General features: G+C 47.1%; 1 protein-coding gene across 2 annotated transcripts in view; it reads right to left on the bottom strand.

Moving 5' to 3' along the window:
• LOC144158952 (solute carrier family 22 member 2-like) overlaps nucleotides 1-15,380 on the bottom strand; it is a 37,450-nt gene extending 22,070 nt beyond the window's left edge. The window contains exons 1-5 of one of the 2 annotated variants that reach the window (XM_077690164.1): nucleotides 15,278-15,379; nucleotides 12,434-12,550; nucleotides 9,684-10,126; nucleotides 8,956-9,059; nucleotides 8,353-8,507 (exon numbers count right to left, since the gene is read on the bottom strand). In XM_077690164.1, the coding sequence (XP_077546290.1) occupies nucleotides 8,353-8,507; nucleotides 8,956-9,059; nucleotides 9,684-10,040 (616 nt within the window). In that variant the 5' untranslated portion in view covers nucleotides 10,041-10,126; nucleotides 12,434-12,550; nucleotides 15,278-15,379. Of the gene's footprint in view, nucleotides 1-8,352; nucleotides 8,508-8,955; nucleotides 9,060-9,683; nucleotides 10,127-12,433; nucleotides 12,551-15,277 lie in introns of both variants that reach the window. The other variant, XM_077690165.1, reaches the window with a different exon arrangement.
• Between the last annotated feature and the right edge of the window lie 1,104 nt (nucleotides 15,381-16,484).

Below are 16,484 nucleotides of genomic sequence, written 5' to 3'. Positions count from 1 at the left end.
GTAAAATCAGCCTGAACTTGTCCTCACCCATCAACATTTAGCCTAGCCTGGCAAGAATATCGAAAAACCAAAACCTTGGAAAGTCCCAGCAAATGTGGGCAAAACCGGAAGAACATCGGTAGTGCCCCAACTCCACCGTCTAGCCAGCCTTGCACCACCAGTACAACCCACGCCGATTCATCTTGGGAAGGAGTTCGGCATGGGGAAAACTCTCGTGGGTTAGCTTAAAGGGAAACTACGGGACACCTAAGCTTTCACTTATGGGGTGCAGGCGTGAGCATCGCTTGTGGTTGAGCAACGTCGCTCAATTCAGTCGCTGAGTTTAGCGCAGCTAAGTTGTACTGCACCTCACTTTATTGTGGCTGAGTCTGTTACGTCGCTAGAACCGAAGGACCCAATGTTTCTTCGTGCGTAGGCTTCGCTGCACCCCCAAATGTGGAGAAGCGACCTTTACAAAAACCAAGCTTCACGCCGAGCTTATTCAAAGTCGGATACATAACATTTCTCAAATACAGTTTTGGGATAAGGGATACATATTTTGACGCGGAATCATACGCAGCCTTATATCAAGATGTGAAGGTCCTATGACCTTTTAGTTTTTTTTTTTGAAGGTCCGTTCGCCCCCAATGAACCTTTCTTGTTTTTACTTGACGCTTCGATCGCATTCAATCCTCACTTCACTCCGGGATTACGCGAATCTGGGGACAGCGCAAGTGGTGAAAATCTGGGTTACCATAACGTTTATTCACCGCTCAAGGCAGCCTAAGTAGGCTGGCGTGCTTTGATGCGAAAACATCACGGAATAGGGACTCGGGATCGGCCCAGCTCAAAGCCCTGATTCAGAGAGCTGCATCAATCCGAAATGGTATCATCGTTTGATCAGTTTTCAAAAACACGCATCGTCATTTCACACTTGAAGGCTGATTCGTCAAGCCACGATACACTAGATAAAAAATTTCCCCTCCCCCAGCGATCCTCTCTGTTGCTACCACATAAAATCGGCAAAAAGAGGCATTCGCCATTGCTGTAACTCACCCCTCATCATCTCCTCTTCATGACACCCTCACCCTTCCCGCCCATAACCCGCATGTCATGGGAGAGGCAGCAATCGCACTGGCACTTATCCCAAAGGACTCGAAAATGGCCGTAAAACTTTTTTTGCAAAGGGCTCATTTCCATCCCGGCCCAAAAAATCCATTGTATAAATTCGCCATGCGACCCGGCCAAACTCCAATGGTTCCCGGCTCACACGTTCATTGCAGAGATAGAGACAGCCCGTGCACACGGCAGCCCGAGCACTTGTCACCCGGGCGTATGATGTTAACTCTTACCTCCATGGAGCCAGATCGACCAGGGACTGTCTCTTCACATTCAGACAAGTCACACAGCTTTACCGCCTCTCCCGCCGCAATCTTCCCCCGCCCACTCATCCTTCACTCTGGAGGAGGAACGCCTCCGGCGTAAACTCCAAACGGAATCTTAACCTGCAAGGCCGTCCTCCATCCAGTCCACCCCTCCTTCTACCCATCCTCACCCTTCCCCCACCGCGGGGAAAGGGCCACGGTCCAACACCAAATGTGGGCTTGTGTGGTGGATCCATTCCCTCCCATTAATTCCGCTGACCAGTGGATGGAGGCGTTGGGCCGCTCATACCCCCAGCTCCAGAAGGAGCTCGTGACACGAGCGGCTAAGTCGTCGCGACCCTCAGCGCGGCGCCCGCCGCGCCCTAATCCTTTATGTGAATAAAAGTTATTTCTCCCTCCCTCGCTACTACTATCACTATAGCGGCATCCCCTCGTTATACTATACTTTAATGCTACATTGCGTGTGTGTCATGATGATTTTTCCCCACGTTATATAGAGTAGTAATGCGATTCGGCGTCAGGCAGTGCTTCGTGCCTAATCAACGTGCGCTTATGTTTCATATAAAATGAACCATTTTCAGCGATGGTGCACAGTCTAGGCTAACTTCTGCCAACTCGGCTATGATCAGCGAAGTCGTCCACTTCTTAAAAATATGTTGTACCACCGCACGGAACTCTACTCGCTATATTATCGTGACAATTAAGTGCCGACACGGCCGCCTCAAACATATATTAGGCGTGAACAAAGCCACACCTCCTGATGATATCTGGCCTAAGCTTGATAGAAGTATGATATTTTACAACCATGGCGTCACCCCATGGACTATGGTGCCACCTCACTGCAATTTAGCAATTTTATACAAATGACTTTAGTATCTCTTGTCTCGTAAAATGGCATACGGAGGAGGATGGTAAATGAACGTTTACTGCCCCCACATAATAGAAATAAAGGAGCGGGGCAGCAAATATATATATGTAGATATATATATATATATATATATATATATATATATATATATATATATATATATATATATATATATATATATATATATATATATATATATATATATATATATATATATATATATATATATATTGAAATGGGGTTTATTGGCAAGGGTTGCTGTGTAGGCGAAAGACAAGGAGGGCACAGGCCGAGCACAGTCCGAGCTCAGTCGACGCTTGGAGGAAGCAGAGCGAGAGAGAACCCCGTCGCTCCAGGCGATGGCGGTGCGGCTTCCATATTCGGCTTCTGCTACCGACGACGATAAAGTGGCGCACATCTCCCGCAGGGGATTGGTGACGGTCTTGATTCTTCCGGTCAACGTTGCCAATCTTCTCCTTTACCACATGAAATGGGCGGCCGTACAGATATGGTCGAAACTTAGCAAGCGCCCAGATGATGGCCAAGCACTCCTTTTTGGTTACCGAATAATTCGCTTCAGCTTTCGTCAACGTGCGGCTCGCATAGGCAACGACATATTCGTCAACACCAGGTCTTCGTTGGCAAAGCACGGCCCCAAGGCCAACTCCACTGGCGTCAGTGTGAACTTCAGTAGGCGCTGTAGGATCGAAGTGGCGGAGTACAGGTGGAGAGGTCAGTAGATAACGCTGAGTCTCAAACGCGTGGTCGCAAGCTGGGGACCAGTCAGGTAAGTCGCTGGCACCACCAAGTGGTTTCGTCAATGGCGCAATGATAGAGGCAAAGTTGCGGATGAAACGTCGGAAGTATGAGCAAAGGCCTATGAAGCTCCGAAGAGATTTTATATTAGTGGGCTTCGGGAACTCGGCCACTGCACGGAGCTTCGCTGGGTCGGGTAGAACGCCGTCCTTGGTGACGACGTGGCCCAAGATGGTTAGCTTCCTCGCGGCGAAGTGGCACTTTTTTAGGTTCAGTTGGAGTCTAGCTCGAGAAAGACAGGTTAAAACCTGTTCTAGGCGCTGAAGGTGCGTCCGAAAATCGGCAGAAAAAATGACAATGTCGTCTAAGTAGCACAAGCAAATTTTCCACTTGAGTCCCCTCAGAATATTGTCCATCATGCGTTCGAATGTTGCCGGGGCGTTACACAGCCCGAACGGCATAACATTGAATTCATATAATCCATCAGGGGTGACAAATGCCGTCTTCGAGCGATCAGCGTCGGCCATAGGTACCTGCCAATATCCGGATCGCAAGTCAAGAGACGAGAAAAACTCTGCCCCCTGCAAGCTGTCCCGAGCGTCATCAATGCGTGGAAGCGGATAGACGTCTTTGCGCGTGATATTGTTGAGGCGACGGTAGTCCACGCAGAAGCGAATGGATCCATCCTTTTTTTTGACGAGCACGACAGGAGATGCCCACGGGCTGCTCGAGGGTCGAACAACTCCACGCTGAAGCATGTCGTCCACATGCTGCTCGATGGTGCGGCGCTCAGCTGGGGAAACGCGATAAGGCCGCTGCCGGAGGGGGGCATGGGTACCAGTGTCGATGGAGTGCTCGACTCTAGATGTGCGGCCAAGTTCGCTTTGGGCCAAGTCGAATGACGATTGAAATCGTTGAAGCAGCGCCAAAAGTTGGACTTGCTGGGTAGGGTCTAGACCGTCGTAAACAGAGGCAAGAAAAACATCAGTCGAAGGCTCCGCCCCAGGCGGACATGGGTCAAGTCCGGCAACCTGAACCTGAGAAGTGCGGTCCGGAATGGCTATCACGCGACCAGGATCTATGTATTCCAAGCTGCCAAGTGTTTCACCCTCCAGAAGGGCGCACGGCGCCGAAGACACGTTAGTGACAAACATGTTGCCCGTTCCGGCGCTGAGAGTAAGGAGGGCAGACGGCAGGGGAAAACATTTGCGGCGGAGAAAAACGTCAGAGGGCGTAAACAGCGCCGTGGCGTCAGTCGTGGATGCGCAGCGCACGGGCACACAAACAGAAGAATAGGGCGGGACGTCGGTGTCGGTTGCCATGACAAGTTTGGTTGTGGCGGCACTTTTGCTGTCATCAAATAGTGCGTCACAGAAAGAAAACTCAACTTCTGCGCGCGCACAGTCGATCACTGCGTTATGACGCGAAAGGAAGTCCCACCCTAATATGACGTCGTGGGAACACGCCGGTAGCACAATGAGTTCAATGAAGTACAGCACGTCCTGAATAACGACTCTAGCCGTGCAAACGGCCATTGGTTCAATGTTGTGCGCGCTTGCGGTTCGGAGCGACAGTCCTTGAAGAGGCGTCGTGACTTTGTGCAATAAACGGCATACATCGGCTTTGATGACGGAAACAGCAGCTCCCGTGTCTACCAGGGCGACAGTGCGAAAACCTGCTATGGTAACGTCGATAACATTAGTAGGGGACGAAGGAGGGTGAGGCCTTGTACTTTTCGACGTCAGCGCAGTTCTTGCCTCGGGAACTGCGGCGACTAGTTTTCCGTGTCTTCGTTACCAGGACGACGTCGCATCGGAGAAAGCGAGCGACGGCGCGGGGAAGATGGACGACGGTCAGTAAATGTGGTGCGATCCGAAGAGCGAGGTTCATTCGGGGAGCGAAGTGGCACCTGGGCTTGAGCCGACGGCGGAAAACCGGCATGTGTAGCGTCCCATAATGACGGCGGACGGCGGCGGCAGTAGCGTGCGACGTGCCCAGGTACTCCACAAGCAAAGCAAATAGGACGATTATCCGGAGTACGCCACGGACCACCGGCCTGGGAATTAAACCGTGGAGGCGGAGGCACAGTTGGGACAGCTCGAGGTTGCACCGGAAACGTCGGCTGGTACGTCAGGGTTGACTGCGGCAATGGTCTTGCGGTGACGTTGGCGTATGTGACTGGCGCGGCAATCGGCACGTATTGCGGACCAGGCGGAAGTGCTTCGGCAACTTGATCTCGGATCACAAGCTCGAGAGAAGGTCCTAGCGTCGACACAGGCTTTGCCGCGGCAGGTAGAAGAGACAACTGACGGGCCACCTCCTCCCGCACGAAGTCTTTGATTTGCGAAAGCAACGAAGGATCTGCGTGCATCGCTGACAAACTTGACAAACAGTCATTCTGTACAAGAGATCGTCGAGTGAGGGCCCGTTGCCTCCGTAACTCATCGAACCTTCGGCACATGTTAATGACTTCGGTCACGGTGCGTAAGTCCCTCGACAAAAGCATTTGGAAGGCGTCGTCATCTATTCCTTTCAAGATGTGCTTGATCTTTTCAGCTTCTTGCATAGAGGGGTCGACGCGCCGACACAGGTCGAGGACGTCTTCAATGTAACTCGTGAAGTTTTCACCGACCTGCTGGGCTCGTAAGTGCAAGCGCTGCTCTGCTTGAAGCTTGCGCACAGCTGGACGGCCGAAAACCGCAAGGAATTTGTCCTTAAACTCAGCCCATGTCTTAAGGCGGCTCTTGTTATTCTTGAACCACACCTCAGCGACGCCGGTCAGGGGGAAGCTCACGTAAGTGAGTTTGAAAACATCGTCCCACCGGTTGTACGCGCTCACCCGCTCAAAGGTTTCGAGCCAATCTTCCGCGTCGTTTTCGTCAGTGCCGTTGAAGTCTGGCGGGTCTCGCTCACGCACAGCAACAGAGCACATCACAGGCCGAGGCGAGGGCGTAGCGGTTTGGTTGGCTTCGCTGGTCATCCTTTTGGGCAGCTTTCGGCTCCGGAGTTCCAGGACTGGATCGTGACCCCGGCTCCTCCACCACTTGAAATGGGGTTTATTGGCAAGGGTTGCTGTGTAGGCGAAAGACAAGGAGGGCACAGGCCGAGCACAGTCCGAGCACAGTCGACGCTTGGAGGAAGCAGAGCGAGAGAGAACCCCGTCGCTCCAGGCGATGGCGGTGCGGCTTCCATATTCGGCTTCTGCTACCGACGACGATAAAGTGGCGCACATCTCCCGCAGGGGATTGGTGCGTTGCCAATCTTCTGCATTACAATATATATATATATATATATATATATATATATATATATATATATATATATATATATATATATATATATATATATATATATGTATATGTATATATATTCCACACGTTCTTTCTCACTCGACAAATTCTTGATCTGGTTTTATAACCCACCACAACCTCCCCTTTGCTTTCCGAGGTTTCCTTGACTGCCAACCCTTATTTTCTGTCATATATATATGTATATATATAGTCGAGAAAATGGTAGACGCACGATTAAAAACAAAAACAGTGGCTTACTGAAGTTTCGACAGGAGGACCAGTCTCCACGAAGACTGGTCCTTTTTGTTACTCAAGATGAAGACTGGTCCTCCAGTCGAAACGTTAGTAAACCACTGTTTTTGTTTTTAATCGTGCGTCTAATATTTTCTCAACTATTTCTTCTGGCTCCTCGAGAAGTTTCTTCAACTGCCTATATATATATATATAAAGAAAAAGGTGTAGGAACTAAATTTGAAGAAATATGAATTTTTAACAAAAACAGCGGATGACATGACGAAGGTACTATTTTTTGAATGCCATAAAATTTAGGCTACCAAATGAAATTTTCACAGCCCTGCGCTGAACAAGTAAAGATAATCTGCATAACCGGAATCATGATCTCGTTAACCAAAAGGCACAATATGAAATTATTTTTGATGTACTGAGGAACTCGAATATTCTCTACGGCAAGCTCACATTCACAACAACCGGGAAAAATGTAGAGGTACTCGAAGCACCTGCAAAATGCGAACTGATATGAGAGCAGGAAAAAATATAGCCTTTCAACAACATCCACCTCGTGCTACTCCGTTGGGCACACAAATGCACCAGGCAGTAGGCACCTGTGTGCCTCTTTAAATACAGGTCAGAGATATTCAGGTTAGTTCCGTGAAGCGCCAAGGACAAAATAATTGCTAGCATTTATTTTGTAGATAGACCTATTTAGCAGACAGCGACCTGTCCACGCGTTGCTAGCTTGGGGTTTTATGGTTCTATCCGACTCCACAGCACTCAAGGCGATCTGGACGCTTTTCTGACTGGTTTATTGTTATGCCAGCTACCGTTGATGTAGTTTGCAACGTTAGTGCTGCCTTCGTTGGCAAAAAAACATGTTTTTGTGCAGAAGTGACAAGGCTGTCGCGCACAAAATTGCCCTGCTGAAAATTCCCGCGCAAGAGTTCTCGAGGATCTTTCTGGCAATCTATTTACATAGTATAGTATCTCGCAAAGATGAAAATTCCGCAAAAGAAAGAAAGTCGACGAAGATTCTTAAAGTTTGAATGAGCGGACATCCTCAACAAAAAAATTCAATGCCATTCCACTGTGGAAAGATGGTTGGCCAGCAAAGTTGAATATATACCGTAGTCAAAAACTCATGTGAGAAGAGCTTTATTGAACCATTTGTCCCTTGTTAATTAGTGATGGTCACAAGGGCTGTGTGGCCACTATAATCACACATAGTGGTGCAGTAACAACCGGTTGATAATTTTTGGCAATGTCAGGTCTGAATAAATGGCCGGTTTGGATGAGCGAGGTTTCGCAAACCAAAACCCTCCAACACCAGCTCCGTGAACCATCCCGTCTTTGGATACTAAATATCCGCATTCAAACCATCCAAAACAAAAGAAGTGGTGTCGTCCAGAGCGACCCAGCCAAATGATCCAGTCATCAACATCACCTTACGACGTTCCTGGTGAGGTGTTGTACACGTAGGAAATCACCATTCCACCATGGGTCGGCCGGCTACATATATCGCCTAAGTGAACGTCAATGTCCACCTTTGTCAGCAGCTGCTAGGCCATGCCAAAGTCATCAGGCAACGAAGAACGTAGAAACAAACATAGAAAGCGTTACTAAACTTTCAAAAGCGAAAATGCTGGCGAATGCTCTCGTTATTCCTTGTTTCACCGAATCATTCGGCCACACTTGAACTCTAAGGTTTTTTTTTTTTCTTTTGGCTTTGAATTCTTTCTGGACCATTAACTCTTGGCATAGCATATGCCCTTTCGACAAATAGTGTACGCACGCGCGTGTGGTCGCCCGCACACATCCCGTTCTGAAAGAATTTACTCACGTAAAGCTGCTGAGCTCGTCTGAATGCCGGCGATGGCAATGCAAGTGAAGAAGCGCAGCGAATTGTACCACATCACGGACGGCGACGCAGCACCCGTGGCTCCGAACAGCGCAGCCAAGAAGACGGAGCCGAAGAATGCGGTACGACGACCAAACCTGCCGGAAAGACAAGTGAGGGATAAAGCCCTGACATAGGTTTCCTTCTCATGGGAGCAGCGCAACTCGAGCTCAATGCCGGCGTAAGTCTCCCATCAAGTTACTTTTAACGACCAAGAACTATCACGTAGGCCTCAAGCCATCCCTCCCGATACGCTTTAACAAACAACCTATTTTGCCCATTAACGGCAGTCAGTATACGGAGTTGTTGCTGCATTAACTGAAAGCAACCTCGCGAAGGGAAAAACAGGTTGGCCTAAAATGAACTGCGAATCAGTAAACGCTGTGCACAGAAAACTGAATGCATGCCAACGTACACATACTACACTACATGCTATTAAACTCCGGCCAACATCGGATGGTGCATTCCCTTCGCTTAGATTTTTGGTGCTTTCGGAGTATAACCTTTCACCTCTGGACCAAACAGGCACATCCGTCCTATGCCTACCTGTCGGACACGTGGCCCATGACCAACGCTCCCAGGAGGAAACCCGCGAAGGCCACGCTCGTCATCATTGAACGTTGCCACTCGTGTTGGCACACTAGGTTCCACTGAAACAAACGAAACTCCGATTGGTCCCCTTCCCGAAAGATGGTGTCCGATTAAACAGGTGGAAAGTCCGTGCTGTGTGTGTGTGTGTGTGTGTGTGTGTGTGTGTGTGTGTGTGTGTGCGCGCGCGTGCGTGCGTGCGTGCGTGCGTGCGTGCGTTCGTGCGTGTGTGTGTGTGTGTGTGTGTGTGTGTGTGTGTGTGTGCGTGCGTGCGTGCGTGCGTGCGTGCGTGCGTGCGTGCGTGTGTGTGTGTGTGTGTGTGTGTGTGTGTGTGTGTGTGTGTGTGTGTGTGTGTGTGTGTGTGTGTGTGTGTGTGTGTGTGTGTGTGTGTGTGTGTGTGTGTTCGAGTGAGAGAGACAGAGGGAAAGAGAGAGATGTTCATTGTTGTTTTCACTGTTTGGCTTACTTTTACCTGTAAGCACCTAGCACGAACCTTGCAAGCGTGCACACCCGCCTTGAGTAAAGAAAGACCTGGCTTTTGAAGGTTTCTGTTTACTTTTGGTACAAGGAATAAATTACCGAGCGTCTTTTCAACAATCTCAATATTCTTTCATTGCTGAACGCTACTTCACCCAACAAGTGGTAACCGGTTATGAATACTAATACAAAAGTACAAGCACTGGTACCTCAGGCACGACCGACGATCCCTCCAACGACTCGCGGTACGTCCAGGCTTCGCACGGTGCTGCTACGTACTTGCTCAAGGGTTCCTCAGAGCTGTTTACGAGCAAAGATCGGATGGGGATCACCAGGCAGGAACTGCGCTCGAACATCGTTACATGTTCTGAGTCGTTCACGTTGTTCCAGTCCCCCTCCGACCAATCGGTGAGGTTCGGTTGCGAACACCAGTGTTCCACGTCTGGCGCGATGAACAACGCCGCCATTGTGTTCCAGGACGATGGAATGGCGCGAACGAAGACGAGAGACAAGACGATGATGTGGTACCATCGGGGTGGACCAATGAGCGAGCTGATTTCGTGCATGATGAGTTTGTCAATGCACTTGGACCAGGTTTCCAACGGATAGGGCCCAGTGAAAGCACTGTGCACTGTTTTCTTTTCTGAAAGAGCTGAGCAAAAGATTATTTATAACGACTGCTAGACAAATGACTTTCAGGTCACCTCTATCTGAGAACAGCTGTCTGACCTCCCTGAGAGTTCATCCTGACATTACCGCGTTAACATGACCGTTTTGCGGCGGCATGAAGTGAACACCAATAATACAGCCGAGTTCAACTTTCTTGCACATACATATGTGGTGTGAAACTTAGTTCAAAGACTTAATGCGACTTGCAGCGGTGGATCTGGGGGCCCCACCACGACTCCTTTCATGCATTCCTCCAAGAGAGTAATGCGAACCTGTACCTCTAGGAATACGTTCGTTTATGCCAAAAGGGACACTATGGCATCAAAAATAGGAGGCATGAGACTCAGACGTGCAATCTGCTTAACATTACGTGCAAACATGCTATATACAGAAAATTACAAGCCTTCTGCCATATTTATTGCCATAAACTTTTTCTGGGCCAATTTATTGCCAGACAATTTTTTCCTGCGTTTTGTTGAGACCTCTGTCGGTAGGGTCCTATATCATGGTCCCGACGGTTGGGTGTCTAATTCATGCAGGCGAAGGAAGCAATAACACGATATCTTTCAGCAAATTAGTTCCTACCTAGCAAAGTCTGCCAAATGAAAACTGAAGCGATATCTACGGGCTATGTATAAAATGAGTAAATGCTTTCTGCATACGAACAAAGTTGGATGGGTATTACTCAGACACAAAGGACTTTACCGAGCAACAATGTGGACAAGGTAAATAGCGAAGAATAACGTGGGAGAGCGCGAATGACGCACTTCGTACCTTTCGTTCGTCCCTTTCGTCCCTTTCAGTGTCCTTTTCGTTTGTCGTGACGGCTACAACTTTTGTGGCCTGTACGTTTGTAGCGCACACGCTGAAGGGGCTGCTTGTGGTGCAGAGTTGGAAAACAATTTTTGAACATACGGCTGTAGAGGTGTACGAACGAGAGTACTAACGAAGGCGGCGAATATGTTCAAGTGAATATCCTAAAATTGAAATAAAAATGCGCTGCGTTACCATTTTCGATAGATTACTTATAATTATCGCGCTTTGCGATCCATCGGCGTCCAAAAAAGGCCCTAGACTACAACTGCCTGGAAGCGTACTCAACATTGACGGATAACCTCAAAGCACATAATAGTTTTCGATCTTGGATGACGAATTCCTTTGACACCACCAGGGAATTTAGGTAACCAAGAAAGGAAAAAAGGCTGTGCACAGAGGTTCAATTCGACTGCAGTTTCAATGGGCTCGCTGGCACGGTACTGCAACTATTCAGGAAAAAGCCAGTGAAAATACGCTACACAAGACGAGAGGCAAGGCAAGGACAGTCACTGAACTTAAAAAAAAAATGTTACTGAGAGAACTCCCATAAATATTCTCCAGAACGACGCACGCGCTGATGGGTCACCCCTCACACCTTCAAAAACTCAACATCGCCGCAGAACTCTCTCTGACACAGTTGTCAGCTTAGGCTGCATTAATAAACGCTACCTCCTTATCAGTTAACGCCACCGAAGGTTCTCCTCCTTTCTTGACCAAGAAAAGGGCTCTACCAGTTCTCGCTCAATCTTCGAAGCACCCCGCCGCACAATGGACACATTTTTAAAATACAGAGTGCATTGCAATCCCGCACGTGCTGCAATAACGCGCGTGCTTCACGTGCGTGATTGCAAGTGCACTCTGGATTTGAAAAAATGTGCCCATTGCGTGGCGGGGTGCTTCGAAGAATGAGCGAGAACTGGCAGAGGCCTTCTTGGTCAAGAAAGGAGGAGAGAAATGCATCAGTGAGCCTTCAGTGGCGTTAACTGATAAGGATGTAGCGTTGCTTAATGCAGCCTAAGATGACAACTGTGAGAGACAGAGTTCTATGGCGATCTTGGGTTTTGAAGGTGTGAGGGGTGACCAATCTGCGTGTGCGTCGTTCTGGTGAATAAGTATTTATAGGAGTTCTTTCAATAAAATTTTGTCCTAAGTTTAGTGACTGTCCTTGTCTTGCCTCTCTTCGTGTGTAACGTATTTTCCCTGGCTTTTTTCTGAACATCATGAACCAACAGTCCCAGACTACCACTTTACTGCAGCTACCATACATAATATAAGCGTTTGAAAAATTCCGCAAATTATACTTATTTTATTGGACTGATTGAATGGTTGAATTCTAGCTCGAGGTACCCCAGTCTACTAAAAGCAGCGGTACAATTTTCATTTTGATGTGGAGCTCGACATTACAGGTGTCTATTGCTGACATTGACAAATTAATAAGACGTAATAAACTCTCTTGTCAGATGGGTATGATTACCTTTGCTGTAGACACAGCAGCATGGGTTCGGACGAATAAATGTGCCACATAAGTGTGCCTATATATAGGCTAAAGTGCACGGCTGCCGCAGATGCATACTATTGGTTTCCAAATGTTCTGCAAATACAAGAGCGGATTTGGGTTGTCTCTGTCATCAAATTTATTTATTTATTTATTTATTTATTTATTTATTTATTTATTTATTTATTTATTTATTTATTTACCCTCAGGGCCAGACGGAACTACAGAGGGGAGGGGTTACAATTTTACAGTACAAACAAAATAAAAAGCAGTCAGTTACAATTGAAACGCAAAGAAAGCAATCAGTTTGTTATATAAAGATAAACTCAGTCGGATAAATTGAAGTAAATATATATTTCAGATAAATAACAAGAGCAGTCAGGTATAATACGAACGCTAATAAAGCAATCACTTTGTTTATAAAGATAAAGATTCACCTTTGTACACAGTTAGGAAGGGCATCGCGAAAAAAAATGGTTATCAGTAATGGATACAACTTCTTCACGGAGGTGGTTCCAATCTCGTGATATACGAGGTATAAATGATTGCGCGAATGTTCTGGTAAGACATCAATTGAGACCTACTTTATGAGTGTGACCATTGCAATGGGAAATATATGATGAAGAGGGAATTAATTTATCGCGTAATCCATTATGATGGTAAAGTTTGTGGAATAAGCTCAGGCGAGAATTTTACGACGAGCCTGCAATAACGGCAGGTAAAGACTGGGCTTCACTGTAGTTATGGTTTAAATTTAAAAGAATGAAGCGTGCATAGTTATTCTGGATCATTTCAAGACCGTAAATTAGTTTATAATCACTCGGGTTCTATATTGATGAGGCATTTTGTAATTTAGAGCGCACTAATGTTTTATACAGCAGTAGTTTTAATGAATAGGGTGCGTTATGGAAGTTCCGACGCAAGTACCCAAGCATTCTGTTAGCGTTATTGGGAACGTATTTCATGTGAGCATCCCACGCTAAATTAGACGTAATATGGACACCTAAATATTTGTGAGAGTCAACGGATTGCAAGTATACGTTATTGAGGTAGTAGGAACATCTAGTTGCGTTTAACCTAGAAACATGCATGACTTTACATTTATTTGCATTTAGTTCCCTTAGCCCGGTATTACACCAGTTATTAACAGCAGAGGGATTAGACTGAGGTATTCGATTATTGTTTTCACTGGTTATTTCCTGAGCACAGTAATCAGCGAAAATGTGAAAATTAGAAGTTACGGCACGATGGAGGTCGTTAATATAGATAAGAAATAAAAGCGGACCAACGAGGGATCCTTGGGGTACACCAGAATCAGCAGTACTTAGTTGGGTGTTATGGCTGCTAGCTGAAATAAATTGGGTACGATTAGTTAAAATAATAAATACATATGAAAACACTCCGATCTATGTTGAGTTTTCCTAGTTTATGGTGTAGTAGTTTATGTGATACCTTATCGAATGCTTCTGAAAAATCCAGAAAAATACAGTCGGCGTGCGACGAGTCATCTAGAATTTAATGCAGTTTATGAGCAAGCAGTGCAAGTTGAGTTTCACATGAGTATGATTTGCGAAATGCATGTTTAGCCGATGTGAAAAATGAGTTTGATTCCAGGAATTTTACCTAGTAGGAGTAAATAACGTGTTCTAAAAGCTTGCAACAAGTACTTGTAAGAGAGATAGGACGGCAGTTAGCTGAATTATATCTGTTCTCCGATTTGTAAACTAAAACCTCCTTTCCCATCTTCCATGATGTGGGTAGACTGGACCTATCTAACGATTGTTGAAAGATGGCACTGTAGGTGGACGTGCTTTTTAGAAATTTTGTGGTGATGTCGTCGTAACCACGCGAGGAATGATTAGAAAGACAATTCATTAGTTTATATATACCAGCTATGTCGTAAGATATTTGAGGCTGGATGGTGTAGTAATAGTGATTTGTCGCTGGTAGGTAGTTGTGTTTTGCATCCGAAAAAATGTTAACAAATACCTCTTCAGAACAGCAGCCCTTTGATTTTCAGGAGTCAGGTCATTTGACTGGTCAACCAAGCTAATTTTGTGAGAACATGTCGGAATAATTGTTCGCCAGAACTGTCTGGGGTTGTTTTGTAGCATGGCTGGTAGTGCATTGGTTAAAAACTAAAATTTGGCATTTTTTAAGAGCAGCCACATAAGCATTTGAAGCAATATTATAAGCAAACCAGCGCGTGTTAGTTGGATTTCGTTTGCCCTATCGATAGAGGCGCTTCATTTTGTGACCTAAACGTTTTGTATGAATATTGTACCAAGGCGCATGCGAGTTAGTGGTTATAGTACGTGGTGGAAAATGCTTACAACTTAGTTCATAAACTTAACGCGCAAAAATGTCCGCCGAGTTTTCTTCAACCGAACGATCATAAAAAATTAAAAAAATACTTCAGTGAATGGTGACAAGGCATTATTAATGGAAATGTGCAAATAGTAAATCAGGAAACCACTGAAAGGCCAATGTTTCCTTGCTGTATTCACTAAAACATACATTGTTTTTTGTCTTGAGATAGCTAGCCCGTCTGGCTGTGAGGAAATAAATGTACATTTTTCATTAGACATAATCCCGTTACAAATGGTGTAAGGCTTCAAATAATAAAACCATCGAAATAACTTCGAAAATTGCGTGCTTATTTTCTTTTGGTCATTATTACTCCCTGCATTTTTTAATTCCTAAACATTTGTTTAACTTTGACGCTTTGAGTGGCAAGCGCGTTGGTACTTTTATACAAACCGCGCACAAAAAAAAAACCAGTGCGGCTGTTATAAATGAATGCCGAACGAGAAAAATACGAACCTATGCAGTGTTGTTCGCTGCTTTTTACGCCGGATTCTGCATGCGATCGGACCGGCGGTTTGGAGACCTCGTTGTTTTCATTCCTCTAGCGTACACATTGCGCGCCGCTACGAAACGCACGCTCGCTGCCCCCTTCCCTCCCTTTTCCCCTCACGCAATTTTATGTCTATTCTCTGATGTGGTGTTCCCATGAGCATCGCTCCGCCTCGGCCACCTGTTCTAACCAACCACCTGATTCTGCTGCAGTTTTCAGTTGCTAGTGTAGGGAATTTTTCGTCTGCCTCCACCGCTATCTATCAGCACCCCGTGCATCACAGGTATCAGCTAAAAGAAGCACTCTTCGTGGTGTAGTGTGTGCGAAAGCCTTAGTGTTAAATTGCCGAGCAAATAAAGCGGTGTGGCTGCATAACTTCTCTTCGGCGCCGCATTGGCTTGGGCGACGATGAGAAGAGGGAACAGCGTCAACCGGGACACGACGCCCGATCTCACGTGGCTGAAGGGTAACCTGAACGCGACGTGGCGGGACGAAGGCACGGACCTCGAATCCGACCACACCATAATCGGCATGGAAATGAAAGGACCGCGGTTTCGGGCTACGCCCGGCAGAGCCCGAATCACGGACTGGGACAAGCTCCGCAAGTACACAGACGAGAAACCCCTCGACGAGGAAAACGAAGGGGAGCCCAAAGAAGATAAGCAGACGTACGCGGAATGGGCGCACGATCAGAAGATGGCACTCGCCAAATTTACACAAGACGTCACAACGACGGTGCACCGTGCAGACGCCCTTCGTCGACGCGAGGCTGGCCCACATGTGGGAGGCTCGGCACTCGCTCACGAGGCGGTGGAAGCGCCAGCGGAGAAACAAGAAGCTAGCTTGGCGTATTGCAGTCCTCAACAGAGAGGTTGCCGAGTACGCCACCAAGCTTAGCAGAGAGAACTGGTTGAGTATGTGCGACGGACTGCACGGCAAGCTGTCTACGCGCAAGACCTGGGGCCTCCTGAGGCACCTGATCGACCCGCTGGGCAGCAAGACGGCAACGCATTGCAACCTCACTAAGGTTCTGAATACCTACGACGGAGACGGCCGCAAGCTCGTCGCAGACCTGACGGCGCGTTACCTCAAGACCGATAGGGGTAAGTTCTAGATCCCCGAGACGTACGACGGCCCGGCGAACGACAAACTCGACGAGCCGTTCACGCTGGT

Source organism: Haemaphysalis longicornis, unplaced genomic scaffold, assembly GCF_048455015.1.
Source record: "Haemaphysalis longicornis isolate Haplotype H1 unplaced genomic scaffold, Haemaphysalis longicornis Haplotype H1 scaffold_10, whole genome shotgun sequence".
NCBI classification, from domain to species: Eukaryota; Metazoa; Arthropoda; class Arachnida; order Ixodida; family Ixodidae; genus Haemaphysalis; species Haemaphysalis longicornis.
The sequence above is the reverse complement of the archived record's forward strand: the minus strand, read 5'-3'. Positions and strand labels throughout refer to the sequence as shown.